At 50.6% G+C, this 18111-nt stretch overlaps 1 protein-coding gene across 3 annotated transcripts in view; it reads left to right on the top strand.

Annotated features, from left to right (window-relative positions):
* LMF1 (lipase maturation factor 1) overlaps positions 1–18111 on the top strand; it is a 181113-nt gene that overhangs the window by 152084 nt on the left and 10918 nt on the right. For all 3 annotated transcript variants that reach the window (XM_035339731.1, XM_035339732.1, XM_035339733.1), the window contains 4 exons: positions 394–577; positions 3730–3883; positions 6216–6399; positions 15767–15879. In XM_035339731.1, coding sequence (XP_035195622.1) covers positions 394–577; positions 3730–3883; positions 6216–6399; positions 15767–15879 — 635 coding nt within the window. The remainder of the gene's footprint in view (positions 1–393; positions 578–3729; positions 3884–6215; positions 6400–15766; positions 15880–18111) is intronic.

Below are 18111 nucleotides of genomic sequence, written 5' to 3'. Positions count from 1 at the left end.
TGTCCCACTGGGGAGCGTTTTTGGGCCCGTAGCCTGGTCAGGGAGGGACAGGGTTTGCCGTCAGTGTTACAGTCATGGAAAATCAGCTGATGGTGTGCTCTGTTTTAAAATACCATCAGCTTTTCCTTCGTCACGGCCCTGAGCCCTTGCTGTCGCAAGGTCCGGGGCTGAGCTCACGTGTGCTGCTTTGGATTTTGGAGGCCTGCTGGGCAGCGCATCGTCCAGGGCTGCTCAAACATGGGTGCAGGGCTGGGGACTGCCCGAGTTTTTCCTAAGCTGTTTTTAAGGGGGTTTCATTCAGCAAAGCCCACAGAGGTGGGAGCTGTGGAGTCTCCTCCCAGCCTCGGGCAGCTGGCAACTTGAACACCCTCTGCTTGGTTCTTTCCTGTGTAGGTGCTTCTGATAATCAGCGGAAACCTGAGCTTCCTCAACTGGCTGACCATCGTGCCCAGCATCGCTTGCTTTGACGACCTCAGCCTGGGATTCCTCTTCAGCTCCAGGCGAGGGGGGGTGAAAGACCGGGTGGTGCAGATGCAGGCCAGGTGGGCAGCCGGCGAGCAGCCTCCCCTGGGATACGGTGAGTTGTTTCTGGAGGGAGAAAAAGCTGCAGAATGGTGTATTCGGTGTGTTTATCTCAAAAGTTTTCATCTTCTCCTTCTGGAGGAAACATGGTTGGGGAGGGAGATAATTTTGCCCCTACGTGGTCTCCTCTGCGGTTTGAAGGGTGTCTGAATCTGGAGCTGACGACGAATGAGTGCAAAATCAGGAGCTGGCTTATAAAGGTCTGCTGTGACATTGCCACTAGAGGGCACGTCCTCAGTGCAGGTACGGTGCCTTTGGAGGACGTGCAGCAGAAATCCTCACTTCTCTGCTCACAGCAGTCGGGGTTCCTTGCACTCGCCCCAGTGAGCATCAAACTCCAACCCTGCCTAAGCAATGTAGAATTGCACAATTTAGCTTGTGGGTATTCTTTTTTTTTCTTCTTATTTTTGTTTTGACTATTTAAAGTCGAGGATGAAACACGCAGAGTGGTTTGGGGCAAGGGTTTCATGTCAGCAGTTGGATGCAGAAGCATGTCTCGTGTTTGCTTGCCCTCAGCACTCCTCTCCCCCCGCAGCATGGTGACCCTCTGGCCAATTTGCCCCCCTGCCCCTAGAGCCCAGGGGCATTACAGCTCTGTTTAAGTAACTCCGCATGAAGCCAGACCTCTAAAAAGAGCAAAATTGGTTATTGATTTGTTGCGGAGCCAATAGCTCTTGCACCAAGGGGAAAAGAGAGCTGGCTGCTGGGGAGGTGGCCATCCCCATTCAGCATCCCACCTGGAGAAGCCAAGAGGAGCGGCTGCGTGGGCACTGCCACAGCGGGGGGAGTTCCCAAAAACAGGGTGGAGGTGAACTCCTGTTCATACCACGAACACAGAGAAGCAAACACAAGGGGGTTTGTAACTTCACAAAAGGGATTAATGTGGCTGATGTTCCACTCGGAAGAGAGTTTTCAAACAGCCTGGTTCCAGAAGATTGCCTGCACAAGCAACACTGGGATATTTTTCATGGGGCTGCGTAACAGATGTAGAGTTGTATTTGTAGTATTTTTATAAACCGCATATAAGCAACAAATTGCCTATAATATCAACAACAATCGCAGATGCTCATTTTTAAATACACTAAACATCTGTCAGAAGAGTGAAAAATGTCAGCAAGATAGAGCATCTGTCTCTAGTCCTTTCTCATCTACTAAGAAACACAGCTTATTAACCAGAGGGGTTACTTCCAGCAAGGCTAATGCAGTGTCATTAAGCTTTCTGTGTCCTATCGTATGTATTTTGCCAGAAATCTTAAACAGCTTTTCCATTCTGGTAGCTTTGCTGTGGGAGCCTACAGCTTTCCTACCAACTGTATTTTTACATTCAGTCCCTAACAACACTCAAGTTGCACTGTGCTTTTTGCAGGAGAAGCCAAAGGGTGCTTCTCTGCTATGTCACTCAGAGTGTCACCATGAGGAGGGGGACAGATCTTTTTTTTTTTTTTTTCTTTTTTTTAAGGAACTTGCTCCTTTTCTGTAATGTTCTCCAGAAAACCATACTGAGCCAGTGCTGCCCCAAGCAAGGAGAGCCATCCACAGTTACCACTGCTCTGGAGTGAAAATGTGTCCCTGTCCTGGGATTTTTAAAAAAGGGCGGAATCTTTAAGTAAAGGGTAGGGTATCTGTAATATTCTGGGTGAATTTGGATTTCTGCATATTTTTTCTGCTAGCAAAGTAGAGGCTGTTGAGCTGGCACTGATGCTCTGTGTGGCAAGAGGCTTAGAGGAGCACTCACCCCTGGGTCACAAGAGCAGAAGACAGGAGGGTACCCAGTCATGCCCTGCTCATGACCTGATTTTATAAGGATCTGGCCACATCCTCGAAGTATGTGCATGTAATTCCCACTGAGACCTCTAATTCCCACCACTAGTGCTCAGCTCCTGTCTGCTCCATCCAGATCCCATTGGCTCATGTCTCATGCTCCTTCTCCAAGTCTTTCTCCATCCTTACCGTAGTATTTTTTCCCGTATTAAACCCTTTTTTTCTCTGACAAAGCCGTTGTCACCCCAAGGTGTGATGGCAATCACCACACCACAGTGGGCATGTCGGAGGTGCTGATGCTTTTGGGGCCGGATCCTGTGCACCATTCGGTTGGGACCACGCTGGCTGCAGGAGGTGAAGGATGAGCTCGGCCATAAACTGTGACCCACGGAGCTGCTGGCGCTGCCTTTGTCGTGCCGTGCTCCGTGTCCAAGCCTGCTCCTTGCATGCTGGAAGCTTCACCTCGAAGACAAATCGCTGCCCGGCCGCCTCGTCCCGCTTTCGCAGCAGCCCTGCAGCAGCGCAGGGGGCGAGGGGAGGTATCTCAGCGAGCTCCTTTCCAAACCAAACGGTTCTCCAGAAATGTTCTCAGACTAAACAATTATTAATAGCTTCTGAGAGGGGTTCAAATAAACATCCCTCTCCTGCAGAGATAAGGGGGAAAGCTACATGCTATTGCTTTGAATCTGATCCTCTGGCTGTTAATGTTAAACAAATTAAAAACGGCCATAAGCATGGGAGCCCTTCAGAGGTCACTTGTGCTTATTTGTCTGATTGCACTGGGTTTCTCTCCAGACCGAAATGCCACGTGAATCCTGCGCTGTTCCTGCAAACCGAATACCAGAGCGCTGGTGAAGTAACACGTCTCATACACAAGCGATAAGTAACAGAGATTTGCAGAGGAAGCAGGGAGGTTTGAATGGAGCCACTGAGTGACAGGGAGGAAAATGCAGGAAACGAGTCTGGGTGGCAGGGGCCCGGGGCGGCCACGTGCGGGAGCGAAGCCGGGGCGAGCCGGAGGCAGCCCACGCACGCTGGGGACCAGGAGGGCGACTCTGAGCAAGGTGCGAGTGCCAGCTGGGTTTTTTCCCCCGCGCTGAAGCGATGATTAATCTTGCATTTTAGACATTTTTCCTTTTAGCCCTTTCTCAGACTATTTAGAGAAAGGCAGATCTCTCGAGCGATAGCGCGTGGCCCTCGGCAAGCTCTGCTCGATTACGGGGGGCGTTCGCCAGCCCCAGGCATGGAGCCGAGCAGCTGTGAGCACCCAGCAGGGTCCCGGCCAGCCTAGGGGGGGGTCCAGCTCTGCCCCCGGGGGTGCAGGAGCAGAGCTGGCTGCTGGCAGCAAAATCACATTCCTCTGGTCTGCCTTTGTGTCCCGAACAGGCCGCTGCATCCGCCAAGTGGTGAACATCTCCTTCGGGCTCCTGATTGCTTACCTCAGCGTCCCTGTTGTCCTCAACCTGCTCAGCTCCAGACAAGTCATGAACACCTCCTTCAACCCTCTCCGGATAGTGAACACCTACGGAGCTTTTGGGAGGTACTTCCATTTTAACGGCACGTTGTGCAGCTCTCTGCTGTCAGCGGTGTGTGGGATGGTCTGATAGCCTTAAAGCTAAACAGAAACCTGTCCAGTAGCCAGTAGACTTGGAATATCTGCGTATGAGGGAGAAGAAGGAGCAGGTTTCTTTCCCATTAAATTGCAATTTGTTTTCTTTGAGCTCCTTTCGGTGAGCTCGTTATAGTGATGGAGCAAATGTAATAGCAGGATGAAAATATCCGTAGGAGAGTTCATCCAGTGGATAGTCTTCACCATCACCAGCCCACTTTATTTATGGTGAACTTCTCTTCCCGTGCACACATTTGCTCTCCCTCATGTAAATATTCACTTAAGCTATTGGGTAGCAGATTTAAGGCCAACAAAAGGAAGTGCTTTTTCCAACAAGTGACTTGGGGAATTCATCGCTACAGGAAGCTGTGGAGACTAAAGTATAAATGGACTCACAAAAAAACAAGACAGATGGAGAGGACAGGCCCAACAGCGGTCTGGCTGCTGCTGGCCGCTCAGGAAATCCCATGTGGGGCTGCAGGGTGGTCCCCAGGAGGACCCCGAGGGCTGCCCTGGGGTTAGCGGGCTCAGGACAAGGCAGGAGGAGCAGCAGCGGTTGGGGTTTTCCAAGGGTGCAGGTTGGCTGCTGGGACAGGAGGGTCTCACTGCGAGCACGGGAGGTACAGAGCACACCTGCAGCACGTCACATTAGTATGAGGCTTTCCCCAATTTTTCAAATAGCAGGCGTTTCTATAAAAAAAAAAAAAAAAAAGATAAAAAATACCAACACTAAAAAGGTTGTGAGAAAAACTGAAGTTTCTCCTTTTCTGAGACAAGAAGTAATAACCCCTGAACCTCTTTGAAGGCTGGAGTGGTGAAGCTACAGGAGATTGTTTTCTTTGGGTTGTTGTTCTTTTTCTTCTTCAGTCTATGGTTTCTGTTTCAACAGTTACCAGAACCTAAAGAGCATGTGATGAAATGCTGCTGTAATATGTTTGTAATTCCAGCCTATGTAAACCAATAAAAAGAGGATTGCAGCTTATAATGAATATACGATTATGTGAAACTTGACATATTTTGAATCACACAGTAGGAACATACTTTTATTAGTAATTTGGTGTCCCTGATTTACAGTGTGTTTCTAACCATTGGGCAGCTGGCCACGGCTCATAACTCAGCCCAGCATATAATATGGAACTTGGCTGGAGAATCCAGAAATCTATTAAACGTAGGTAACAATTATAAGCTGGGATGTACAGCATTCCTTGCTTGGAAGCATCTATCACTGGAAGCCATCAGGGGAGAAGGTGGAGCCCGAGTGTGTCCTAACTTTCAGTTTCTTGGGCTGAGAGAGGAAGGACCAAAGCAGTAAAAAATTTAAAGGGTGTTGGGAGCAGGACAGCGTGGATAGGCAGAGTTTTGCTGTTACATGTTCGTTACGGAAAGCAGCCCTCCTGGGCAGAGGAGCATCCCTGACAGGCCGTTGAAAACCTGACAGTCATGGTTTCCCGTGGTGTCCGTGGCCTGGAGAGTTTGCCATCCCCGCTGCTCTGCCACCTTGCTGTGCAGAGAAAGTCAACCAAGCAGCACAGGGAATATGCGTGACCTGCTGTAAGGCTGTGGTGCTTTTTAACCCAGTTTCCTAAACATCCACCAGGTACGGGGAGCTTGTTTTGTTTTCATTTTCTCCTTTTTTGGTTTGATTTGCAGTGGCTCACAGGGTACCTCCTGCTCCTGCTGAGTAACAGTGAGACCTCTCTTGCAGCCAGGATGGAGAAGATGGGGATGCACTTAGTGACCATCCTTCATCTCCACTTTCTCGTATGATGAGGAGTTTGTAGTCAGAGAGCTCATTTGTCATGGGAGTCGTTGGAGTAACGAGAGAAAGATTTTCTTTAGAAACCTGGTACAAAGTGACAAGTTGGCCCAGGGTGAAAATGCTTGTCTGGGACATGGGAAATGCTTGTTGTATTTTCTCTCTTTCTTGAGAAGGACAAGGTCAAGAAAGACGGACCAATCAATTTCAGTAGCAAATCCTTCTGGGCTACATCCTTCTGGGCTTTCATCTTTCTGGGCTACAGTCCCTCCTTGGCCTAGCACAAGTGCAGCATGATAGAGAGGAATGAGGGAAAGATGTGAAAGATGGACTTTTCCATGTAATTTGCTGCTGGAAAGATAAAAGGCTGCCAGACAGACAGCTTCTCTGTTGCTGGACCCAGCAGCATCAAACCATACCATGAGGCCCCAGTGGCTGTGCTGACTCTCATGAACCAGTATTTTACAAGACTCGAGACAAATAACAGTCTGATGTCGTGTCCCACAGCATTACCAAGGAGAGAACAGAAGTCATCCTTCAGGGTACGTCCAGCCCGGACCCCAATGACCCCGCCGCTGTCTGGGAGGAGTACGACTTCAAGTGCAAGCCCGGGGACTTGAAGAGGCGCCCGTGCTTCATAACCCCCTACCACTACCGCCTGGACTGGCTGATGTGGTTCGCTGCCTTCCAGGTTCGTGCCTTTGTGTGTCCTGAGCCGTGTGTGTCCCCTGAACCAGGAAAAACAATTTATGTGAATTTACAATGTGCTTGGGGTGGGGGGGATGGATATTTGAAGCCTCAGCTAAGTTAATTATGTTTTAAAAAAAAATTTGTATTCCTAAAGGATGTCTGCTGGTAGTGTAATGAAACTCTTGGAAATTTTATGTGAGGCTTTTTAATTGTTTCTCAGCAATAACAAGAGCTGAACACATTGAGAAGGCACATGGACAGCACCTGTCCCCAGGCGTGGTGGCTCAGTGGGAGTTCGCTGCTCCGTACGGGACAGAATCTGCCCCACAGTGTGCCCATGTCCTGCAGGGTCACTTTGCCACCTGCTGGGACCCTCAGTGCCCCGGGGACGCCCCTGGGGACCCGGCAGATGCTTTTGCTGCTTGCCTGCCTGCATGCAGATGTAGCATCCTCGCATGGTACCAGCAGGCAGGTGGCAGCTTACATTGAGAAGGAATAGGGGGAAAACTCGTAAATGTAATTCTTTAGTGACTCGTAGCCTTTTCTGCAAAACCTCAGTCGTGTGACCAGGAGAACTTAGGTGGGATTTTGCAAATCTGGGGCTTACAGCAGTAGCGTGAGGCAGTCCCATCTCAGGCTGTGGCAGGCTTTTATCTTTGTTCTCGTGTCCTCTCCTGGTGCTCTTCCCTCTCTCTTCTCCCCCTGCCCCAAACTTCTCTGTTTTCTTTCTTTGTGGTATTTTCATTTAGGCGCCTTTTAGATTCCTCAGTGATGACATAACCATCGCTCTTTGGCTATGGTTTTATATTTACCCCGCTAGTTTTTGTGTGCTGGAATTTCATTTAATCTGCATTAGGTATGCTTATCCCTCAGCAAGACGATAGCAAAGGTTAAAACTTCAGCCAGCAACGGCGCACAGCATTAAATGAGGGTGCAGATGTTTGAAGGGGAGCTGCTGGTGTAAACCTTCCTGCATTTCAGGAGGGCTCCAGCAGCAGAGAAGTCCAGGTCACCCAGCAGAAGGCTGTGCCCGCAGAGAGAAGCATTTCTGAGATGAGAGAAAGGCCATTTGTTTCCTGGGCAGGAATACCCCCAAGGCCTTAAAATACAAAGTGTTCTCAGGTTTAAAAACAAACAGGGAAAGGGCATAAATGCTCATGCATCGTGGGCAAGTGCTGGCCGTGCTGGTGCTGAGAGACACCGTCACACGCCAGCGCCGTCTGTCAGCGGACACCGGCCGCGTGCTGAGTGACGGTGATGTATGGGAGCAGCCTGGGGAGGAGGAGGAAGAGGAAGTAACACAGGCTCGTTCGCATCTGTTTTCTTTTTTTTCTTTTTTTTTATTTCACTGAAGGGTTCCCCAAAGTGCTCCTGTGAGCTGGGGGCTGGTGGAGTGCGTGCGTGCAGAGGCTTCTGTCCACAGCAGCTGATGAGCAGTAATTAGCTGTGTGGGTCTCTCGCGCTGGTCAGCAGAGGTGCTCATCCCCTCCCTGCCATGAGGTTGAGTCGGATGCTGAGGACTGGGACCACAAATTCTTAGCAAGACCAGGGTGTTCACACAGCCTCCTAGCGCAAGCTGCTCTTTGGGAAGCAGTTCCAGATCCTGCTTAAGAGTGGAATTAAGAAAAAGAGCAGAAAAGAGAAAAAAAATACCCTCTGAGATCTGGGGATGACGCATGTAGAAAACAGCAGGAACACAAGTAACACGCACAGCAGCAAACATTTTCAAGCATGGCTGTTTAGGTTTAAGCATGCAAACACACGCGTAAGCATGGAAGTAAATCTCCTTTGGAGTGGCTGAACGTTTGTTTGAAAACTGTGAGCTGTGTACTTAGTGTACTTAGTGTCAGCTGTCATCCTCGGGAAAGCTGGCCGTCCTGCTCGGAGCTGCCGGAGCCTGCGGAAGGATGTTCGCTGCTTGGCTTTGAGTCCCGCAGAGCCGCGGAAAGGATGAGAAACCAGCAGCCGAAACCCCAGAAGAAGTTTGTGGAGTCAGGCAAGTTGTGCAAACCCCATACAGTAGTTTATGGAGTCCATAAAACCAAGTTACTTCAGCCTCCGGATTATGTTTAATTTGTTTTTAAAAGTTCTGGATTTTTAACACCGCTGTTCGCAGCCTGCGCGATCGCTTCCGAGCAGCCGGCCGGCGGCTTGGTTTTGCAGTTCGCTGGAGGCGGTCAGTTAAGGACCTGACATATCCAGCTCTGACAGCCTGCAGAAAAGCCCGGGGAGTTTGGGGGAAGATATTTACCGTCCCTTTGTGCTGCTCGTGACAGGTTCCTCTTTGCACCTCATCACTGCTTGACATACGACGCCTTCCCTCGCCGCGGGCTTCCTGCGAAGTTTTCCACCTAGGCTGTAGCTGCAGGATTTGCTTTGAAGAGCCCAAGCATGGGAGAGCCAGGCCCGTGGCCAGGCTGGTGTGGGTCGGCACTGCGGGGAGCCACCGGCATGGCCCCAGCTCCGAAACAGGAGGAGCCACGGCACTGCCCCACCTCTGAAGTGCAATTAGCAGTTGGCTGCCTCTTAATTACTGTTTCCAGTAGTGCCTTGATTGTATGCAATGCAACATGGCATTATTTTCCAGGAAACAATTTTCATGATGTTAATTTTATTATCTAAATATAATATGTCTTTTCATTTGTTTTCTAAATCCCCTCTTTGTTTCGTACGTCTCGCCATCCTGTGGGTGCTCTAGCTCTGAATTAAAGCCCTTCATTTAGCTCTGGCAGGGACATAACCCATCCAGAACCTTGTCTGCGTGGCTTCTTCCTGTCTGCAGAAGGGGAAAATCTCCCACAAACAGCCAGCAGCAACGGCGTGCGGAAACCTCTGCGACCTTTTTCAGTGGCTTCTCAGCAGCTGCCTCGGACAGGACTGCCTTTGGTCCATCGCCCAGCTGATAACGCCGTCACGCGAGTGCAAAGTGAGCTAGGACCTTCTTGACAAAGACAGCTTGTCCCTCGGTGAGGAGCTGGTGGTCAGGTGCCTGTTACTGACTCCGCATCCCCTACATCCATCAGAGCAATTTAACCTAGGTCTGACCAAACTTAATGCAATGCACAGTTTTAAGAGGAGCTCCAGCCGCCTGGAAAGAGCAGCGTGATGTGCTCAGTAAATTTGCAGGTGCCACCAAGCTGTGTGAGTACAACGGAGGAGGAGGTCTAAAAGCACAGCGATCCTGCTGATTTGGGTCCAAGCAGACAGAAGGGGAATGCATGGTGCTGCCAGCGGGCAGGAGCTGTCACCTGCCCTGGATGGGATGGATCAGAGAGAAGTTCCCAGGGCAGCCTCTGGGGCCAAGTGTGCAGCACCAGAAGAGGACCAGCAGTGACGTTTCAGCATTAAAAAAAGGAAAACACCGTACAAAGGAGGTGAGCAGGCATTTGACGTGCATGGTGTCACTCTCCCACTAAGCCAAGCATCCTAATTCAGGAAAGACACAGACAACTGGCAAGGCTGCAGCAGAGGGACCTGCAGAAACCTCGTCCTGCAGCGACCGCCTGAACAGATCTGCATGGGGTGAGAGCAGGAGGGAAGGCTGGCCATCCAAACAGGTTTGGAGTATGTGGAAACCTACCGCAAAGTGGAAAGTAACAATCTGTTTTCTGCGTCCCTGTGGAGAAGGGAGGAAATAATGGACCAAATGGCAGAATATGATTTAATCTCAAGAAAATTCAGGTTAAGCATTAGGAAAAACTTTCCAACAAGAAGATAGTGTGATGGCAGAATTCATTCCCGGGGGTGTCGTTCCAATGCAAAGACGTCCTGTTTGTACAGAAGCTGGAGACAAATTTGTTAAAGCTTTTTCTGTCCTCCAGCTGATGAAAATGCTCCTGTTAAGTATTTGACTTGCTGTTGATGGTGGGTGTTTGTAGGAGCCCCACCATCATATCCCAGAACTGAGCCGTGCAGTGCCACTGGTACAAAAAGTGTTATGGGCAGATTTTTGGCAGGCTGCAGGTGGATTCAGCGTCGTTAAGAAATAACAAGCAGAAAACAAAATAGTGCTCATAGTTTTGGGGCTTTGTGTTGGTCAGGTTTCCTGGTAGAAGGATGTCTTGGGCTTTGCAGAAGGCAGTTGTTTGTAGTAAAAGACAATTGTTCTTCACCGTTGGGCAGCAGTGGAAAGCGTTCACTGCTCTTAATAAAGAATAATCAAAGGAAAGGCTTTTTCCTCCTTGCTGTGGCATGAAGGTTATTTATTCTGTTTAGGTTGTGTAAGCTCTCCATAGTGGGGTCTCTGTTTGGAAAGCACGCTCTTAGTGCTTACCACATAATAACTAGTCAAAAAAAAAATAACAATCCCACTGTCCTCTTGAGATTGTTTTGTAAAGCCCAGTGTTTTCCTGCATTATTCCTTGAAGCAACTCCAAAAGTATCTGAGTGTCAGGACAGCCTGTAGCCCAAGGGGTACATCTAAAATTCAGATCGCTTGTGCATGAGTTGTGTTGCTCCGTGTTAATGCGGTGAGTGCAGTGAGATCCCGGTGTGCTGCACAGCGACATGCCTGGTACGTTTAAGACTTAAGGAGCATCATACCTGATAACGTGGCAGAACCCCTGGCAACACCAGTGCAAGTATCGGGGCATGTTCCCCCTCCAAGCATCTCTGTTCCCTGGCATCTGTCCGTCTGGCTGTCTCAGATGACCATTCTGAGGCTGCACGTTGCGTTTGGAATGTTTTAACTCCAGCAGGGGACCGGCAGCACCACGGTGCCACCAGACACCAGCACAGAAACTGCTCAGGCTGCGACTGTGCCCTAAAAGCTCTGAAAACTGGCACCAAACCTCCCAAATAACAGCAGTTGTGGTGCACCCAGAAGAACCGTGTGTTTTCCAGGTACGATGTGTAAGTTTATAGAAAAAAACTCTGCTGACTCCGTAAGAGAAGACAGAAACATGAACAGCAGGATGGGCGCTTTGAGGACCTTCTGCTGGAAGAGCTGAGAAAAAGAAATCCTCTATGTAGAGAAAGCAGATGAAACTTCTATAAAATATGTTATTCAAACCTCTCTTACCTGGGTTGTCCAGCCAGGAGGTACTTACAGGAAAAAGCTGCATGGCAGCAGAGCAGAGGAGGTGTGTGTAACGTAGTAAAACCTAAACCTCATGAGCAATGTACTAAGCAGGGCCTTTTACATTTCCTTTCTTTCCCCTTCCAAAAATACAGGCCTCAATTCACTTCCATTTTCCATTGCCGCATTCGTACGTTTTGGTCCATGTGCTGAATGTAGGAATTACATTTTCTCTTTTTAACTGCAAATAGTATGAAAAATCTCAACCCCCCCGAGGGGCCTTAGTGCCCGCCGCAGGCCGCGTCGTGCGCAGCCTCGCCTCTGGCGGCCGTGCTGCCGTGCCCAGGAACGCCGCTGAGCCTGACGGCCTGGCACGCCGCGGGCTGTACAAACACCGAGCGGGACCTTGGCTCTGCAGGGAGTGATTGTTGTCCGCGGGGGCTCCTGTGGGTCCCTGTCTGGATTCTGTCCTGGAACAAAGTGACTTTTTTCTTTCCCAGCGCAGAGGTGATACGGGAGCCGTGCCAGCTGCACCTTTCCCATGTGGGCGAGGTCTGAGGAGCGGTTCCCCCGTCCCGCTCTGCTCTCACGCAGCCTTTTGTGTGTCCCCCCAGGGCTGCTGCCCTCCCGGCTGTGCACAGTTCCTCCAGGGACGTGCTGCTTTCGCCAGCACCTTGTGGTACAGGAGGCTAAGGGGGCTCTGGGTGCGCCTTGAGGAACTGCCCCCACTGAATTAACACACAGTGAGCCAGACCTGCTGTGAAACGCTTTGCCTCTCTAGGAAACTCCTAGGAAGAGGGGGATGAGGTCACTGGAGATGATGAGGAGCTACACAGTGATGTAGCCTTCAGCCTTCCCTGGTTGAGTCGCTTGGGTAGCGGGACGGTAGCGAGCTTTGTGGAGACGGAGCATTAGAGGAAAGCAAAGCATCGCATTAGTTACGCTCTCCTTTCTGCGGGATGTGGTTCGTTTCTCCAGCTGATAGCTCAGCTTCTCCAAACAGCAACAGTTGAAGTCACTCAGCTGCAGAAGGGTAAACGTCAGTGTAAGCAGAAATGTGAATATTGGGTGAAAAGATCCTGGATGGTGGAGTTACTGCTTTACATCCCCAAAGTGGGTAGGCTGTGACGCCAAAAAAAAAGCCCCTTACGACACAGGGCTGCAACGCAAACCCTCCCCCGGTCATCCGCAGTCGCACACCGAGCCCGATGTGAAAACGTGCAGGGCTCCCAACCATGTGAAATAATAATGCCGGGCTCCCGTGCCAAGTTTCCAGCTGTTTCCACATGTGCATCTCATACTTACCTCCTCCCGTGCGCCTGTGCCAGGACTGAGATTCAATAAAATGCCACACTAATCCGCAGTCCTTTTTCATTAAATGACCAATTAAAGCTGGAGGAAAAGGGTTCTTATTATTATTATTTCAGTTGGGAACATGTTCCCTGTAGAGCCGTGTGGTTTTTATATATATTTTTTGCGATGATTATATTCTCTTCTACTTTATCTCTGCAGAGTTCCGTTGCTACTGCAGCTGCTTTACCCCCAGCTCCTTGCTGTTGCCTGACTTAGCGGTGATTTGGCTTAAAATTCTGTAAAAGGTATTAAATGCGGCTGCCTACAAGTGACTGTATTCAAGGTGAGAATGCCGTGTTTATACACCGGCAAAGTGTAAAAACGGAGGAGTCAGAGAATATAAACAGCCACAGAAAAGTCTCTTTGCACAGAAAGGTGGTGGTGGCAGCCTGGGGCTGCGGCGAGGCGAGGCTCCTCGTGCTGGGCACGCACAGATGGGGAGAAGGAGCAAAGAAAGCCCTGTCCCCAAGCAGCAAGGCAGGCAGGGACATCGGGGGGAACCGATTCCTGAGCTCTGCATGAGGCTGAAGCCAGTCGGGAAATAAAAGCTCCGGGTGTCTTAACCTGTCTTGGTTAGCCCACCGCGTTATGCCTAACACCCGACCTGGGGAGGTCCTGTGGTGGTGCCGGCTGGAAGGGAAGCTGGAGGTGGTCTTGGTCCCTGGAGAGCTGCGTGTGCTGCATTGCCCGCGGGCTGCAGGGGCTGCCCAGGAGCACGAGGTGAGCTGAGCCCCAGCGTTGGACGTGGAGGACGGGAGCCAGACGGGGCCTCACTCCCTGCCCGTGGAGGTGCGGGGAAGCCGAGCAGCCTGCTCGCAGCCTGCCCTGCTCAGGCTCCTGTGACACGTGCATCTCTCCTGACTCCTTTTATTTAATGCACTGGGTGCTTCAGGCTCTGCCTCCTCTGTTTTGCATGCTCAGAGCTGGCAAAAAGTAGAGCTCAACGCCAGATGAGTCTCTCCCGTTCTAAATATCATAAATATATATTGCAGCTCTGCAGACGGTGTCGGGGTCTGGTCCCACCAGATCCGCAGAGAGGAACTGTCACCTTCCTGCCCTGCGGCGCGATGCTTCCCTGGACGGAGCCCAAATCACCTGGGCTCTTTTTTTTCCTCCCTTTGCCACCGTATCGCTTTACAGCCTAACGAGTTAACCAGCGCAGGCGTGAGCGCGGCTCTGCTCCCGCGTGCTCCCAGCATCGGCGGCGTGCGATATCCAAGCCGTTGTGCTGGGAGGAGCGGGGGGAGCTGGGCCGGGTGGAAATTTCTCACCGCAGACTTTGCTGGGGCCAGACATGCTGTAAATTTTACAAGAAAAACACTTTACAAACCAGAAGTCCAACTCTCGTGCGCATGGAGCCACTAATTAACAGTTTGGAGACCGGGCGAGCCAGGGAGCCTATTCCACCATCACTGAACCTCTTGGTTTTGCTTCAGGCTTTCAGGATTTGGGGTTCTCCACAAAGTTCCAGCTCCGGGAGGCTGGGGACTCGTCTTGCTGTTTTTCTCCCACTTCCCCCACTTCGTGCACAGGACCCCTCGCACCTCGGGCATCGCGGAGCCGCTGTGCGTGGCTGGAAGCCTCGGCCGGAGTCACTGGGGATCCTCGGCATACTGGGGCTGCGGGCAGGGACGCTGCCAGCTTCTGTATCTGCATGAGGGACACTCAGTGCCAGGCAGGGAGCCAGGAGGAGAGGGAGAAATGGGAGATGGGGTTCTGCGAGGCATGGAGGAGGAGGGAGAGCACCTGGAGGTGGCACGGGGCGGTGGCACAGCTGGGACAGACCTGAGGGGAAGCGCCGTGAGGCAGGACAGAAGCAGGCAGACAGGGAGAGGAGCCTTTTTTAAAAAGCTGTTGGCTGAAATAACTGTGGTTTTCCTCTAAATTGTGATGAGCATGGGTCAGAAGCCCTCCGAGGCAGGGCTGCTGCTCGATGGGCCTTTCCACCAGAATTTGGTGTTTTCCATCTCCTTTCTCTCCCCTGTTTCCCGTGGCAACGGAAATAACAAACTTTGCCATTAGAAAAGATTTGCAGAGTAACTTCGCATTGATGTTCTGCATTAGTCACAGTCTTGCAGGTAGAAATGCTGGGTTTAGCTTTCCCACAGTGTCCCCTACTGCTTGCATTAAAAAATCCATTTAGGTGCACGTTAAAAAAGAGGGGAAAAAATGTCAGGCACTGAAAGTCACCAGAAAGGGAAATGTTTTTTATGGAGCCTCACCAAGAATCCCTGCAGGTTGTGAGATGCATTCATTCCTGGAGGGAGGTAAATACAGAGCCAAAATTGCCAAATTTGCAAAATTGCCAAATACAGAGCCAAAAGTGTCCTAGAGCTGATTAATTTGGTTTCAGAGGTAGCATGATAAAGGGTTGGCATAGACATTGCATGTAAAGAGGACAGACTAGATGAGAGGAAATAAAGGGGATGCAAGAGAAAGGAGTCCAGGAATAGAGATTTCACCTTCTTCTGCTTTCTTTCTGTTAACACAGCAGGGAAAGCAACATAGGATGGGTGGATTCTCATTTCCAAATGTGCAGTTACCGGCCACCACTGCGGCCGCTGGCCAGGCTTCGGGGATGCCTGCGGTGGTGGGCCCTGCTTTGCTCTTGGGGCAGCCCAACAAGGTGCAAGTAGCCATTGCAGCTCAGCTAATGAGCAACTCATTATGCCTCTGTGCCTGGCATGCCCTCTCAGCATCCGTTCCCTTTGGGAATGATTTCCAGATGGGACAGACTCAGGAGCTCTCCGGGCTGCCCTGGGATGCTGGCATGCTGCACCAGGCACAGCGGCTTCCGTTGGCACCGCGGGGTCTTGGTCTGGACATTGAGGTGTTGGATCCCACGGGATCTGTTCCTGCAACACCAGGACATTCATTGTTGGCCATCAGATCAGCTGTAATCCTTCCCCAGACACCACGCAGACATCTTTAATGGTAACCATGCTGCAGGGCAAGCCCATCCGTGCCTAACATTGCTATTTCTTTCTCCTTCCCCAAGACCTACGAGCAGAACGAATGGATCATCCACCTGGCTGGGAAGCTGCTGGCCCAGGAAGAGGAGACCCTGTCCCTGATGGCAACGAACCCGTTCGCAGGCAGGGCACCCCCACGGTAAGCTCTGATTCTGCCAAGGGAGCTGAAAGCTCCTGGGCTTTGTGTTCAGCGTGATCGTTCCTATCTTGGGTGTCAAAACGCCTTTTCTGTTGACTGCTTGTTATTTTTATTTGATGTTACTCAGGAGGCCATTAAGTAGGGAGGTTTTTTGATAGCAGGGCACCATGAAGAGCTGGTGCTATCAGCACCTTACTGTCTTCTGGTGGGGACCCTCGGGTTGGGCCCCTTCCCAGGCTCCAGGGGCTCGGTGCTGCTTCTCTTGGACAGGAATCTCGACTGCTGCAGTGGTTTCCTGCCCAGCAGCTTCAGATTTTTTGCCATGATCACTTTGCGAGGTCAGATCAAAAATACTGTTTCTAGCAGCCTATTGAGATCTTTCAAAGATGAAACAGCCCTGTTTTTGTTGATACTCGTCTTGGAAATGTTTGCATTTTCGATGAGGAGACAAAGCAAACATCAGCAAGTGAAAAGCACGGATGAAAACCCCGAGGTTTTGTACAAAAGGAACATTTTCACAAAAGTGTCTGTTTTGTTGATGAAGTTATTTTTAGCTGAAAAAACACTTTAAGGGAATTTTGGATCAACTTAAGTAATATTATGCTCTTGCTAATATTTTCCATTTGAGGCTCTCAAGATGCATAGCAAACAGGGATTAAGGTTCCCAGCACCAAGTGAAATGAACTTCCTTTTGAAACAGAGCTGGTGTTTTTCAGCTCTAACGCAGTGTATCCCTCAAAGCTTCTGGAGGAGAGACTCCTTTTCTAGGCCTAGACATTAAGAATTTCCACCTTTTACCAAGGTGCTTCCTTTAGGACATGCCATTCAGTGGCTGATACACTGAGGTGAATGTTTCTGCGTACATTCTGCAGAAAACCAGCAGGCTCACAGCTTGGGATGCAAACTCTGAAGTGACCTTCCCACCGTGGCATTTGAGTATTTCCTATAACCACGTTTCCGGGGTTCCCCAGGCATCCCAAATAGTCTTCTAGCGCACAGGTCACATATCGGAGTGCTGGTCCATGCTGATGGTAACGAGTTCCCTCCAAACACGGGAGCCAAGGCTGCAGGAACAGCAGAAATTTGGGGCCGCACGTATTCTCAGAGCCCGTTTCCCCTCGGCGCAGCCCTCCCGGTGCGTGGAGCAGGAGGCTGCCCCTAGCCCAGAGACTCCCCACCGCGCTGGCGTTCCCGTAAATCGGGGTTTATTGTGCAGCTTGGCTTATGGGGCTGTGCCGTGGCTTGTTGGGTCTGGTACACACAAATAATTACGTCTTGGCTCGGGTCCAGGAGGGACCTCAGGATCCTGTATTAATTACTGCTACAAAAAGGCGTGCTGGGAGATAGCAGCATGTCCCTTGCCACGGATGGATACGGCTTTAATAACGTTTATGGAGGGGTTTAGCTCTGCTTAGCTCTGCTTGCCTTGGTTAGGAGCAGAGCGGAGGTGCTGCGCGAGGGGGCTCGTGCCGGGACCTGCAGGGCCGCGTCTTTATGGAGCTTGTCATGGGATCGTGTCGGGCTATAATTTGTGAGGCTGAGCTGAAATAGCTGCTGGAGACCTGTACGATGCTGGCTCTGTGTCAAGTGGGGGGATTTACTGTCCGAGTCTCCCCAGACTTTGCTGATATCCCCGAGGCTCGGGGCTGTAAATTCACTGAGCGGCGTCCTTTGTGGGGAGTTCCCGTGCCTTGCTTTCTTTTTAAAGTCAGCCCTGAGTGCTGGCTGACCCCGGGGGGTTCAGCAGAACCCGGACCTTTAGACACCGAGTCACCAGTTTGAATTAGGTGTCCCCTGGTGCCAGCAACCAAAAGTCATTACCATCTGGTGGCTGCTGGCTGTAAACGGCTCTCGCGGTTCGCCGAGTGACAGAAGCATTTGATAATCCCAGAGCTGTTTATTACCGCCTGTCCCCCAGTGCCATAAACATCACTGCTGCTACTCACCACGACTGAAACTGAAAACAAGACATCATAGCAGATTAAAACTCAAGATGTGTATCGCATCTCGCCTTGCGAGGCTTTGCCATGGGTTGCATCTCTTGTATATTTTCTGGCATCGGTGGTGTTAAAAACATAAAGTAGATGAATACAGGAACTCATTTAAAAATGAAAATAATGCAGCAGGGGTAACACTACATAGTTCCGGGTGTGAATAGGTTTTTTGTCGTGTTCTGTAACAGGTAAGGAAATTGAATGTTCAGGAACTTAAAGCAAAAGCAAAAGAAATCTT

The sequence above is a fragment of the Oxyura jamaicensis genome, chromosome 14 (assembly GCF_011077185.1).
Source record: "Oxyura jamaicensis isolate SHBP4307 breed ruddy duck chromosome 14, BPBGC_Ojam_1.0, whole genome shotgun sequence".
NCBI lineage: Eukaryota > Metazoa > Chordata > Aves > Anseriformes > Anatidae > Oxyura > Oxyura jamaicensis.
Note: the sequence above shows the minus strand (reverse complement) of the source record. Positions and strands in the feature narration are given on the sequence as shown.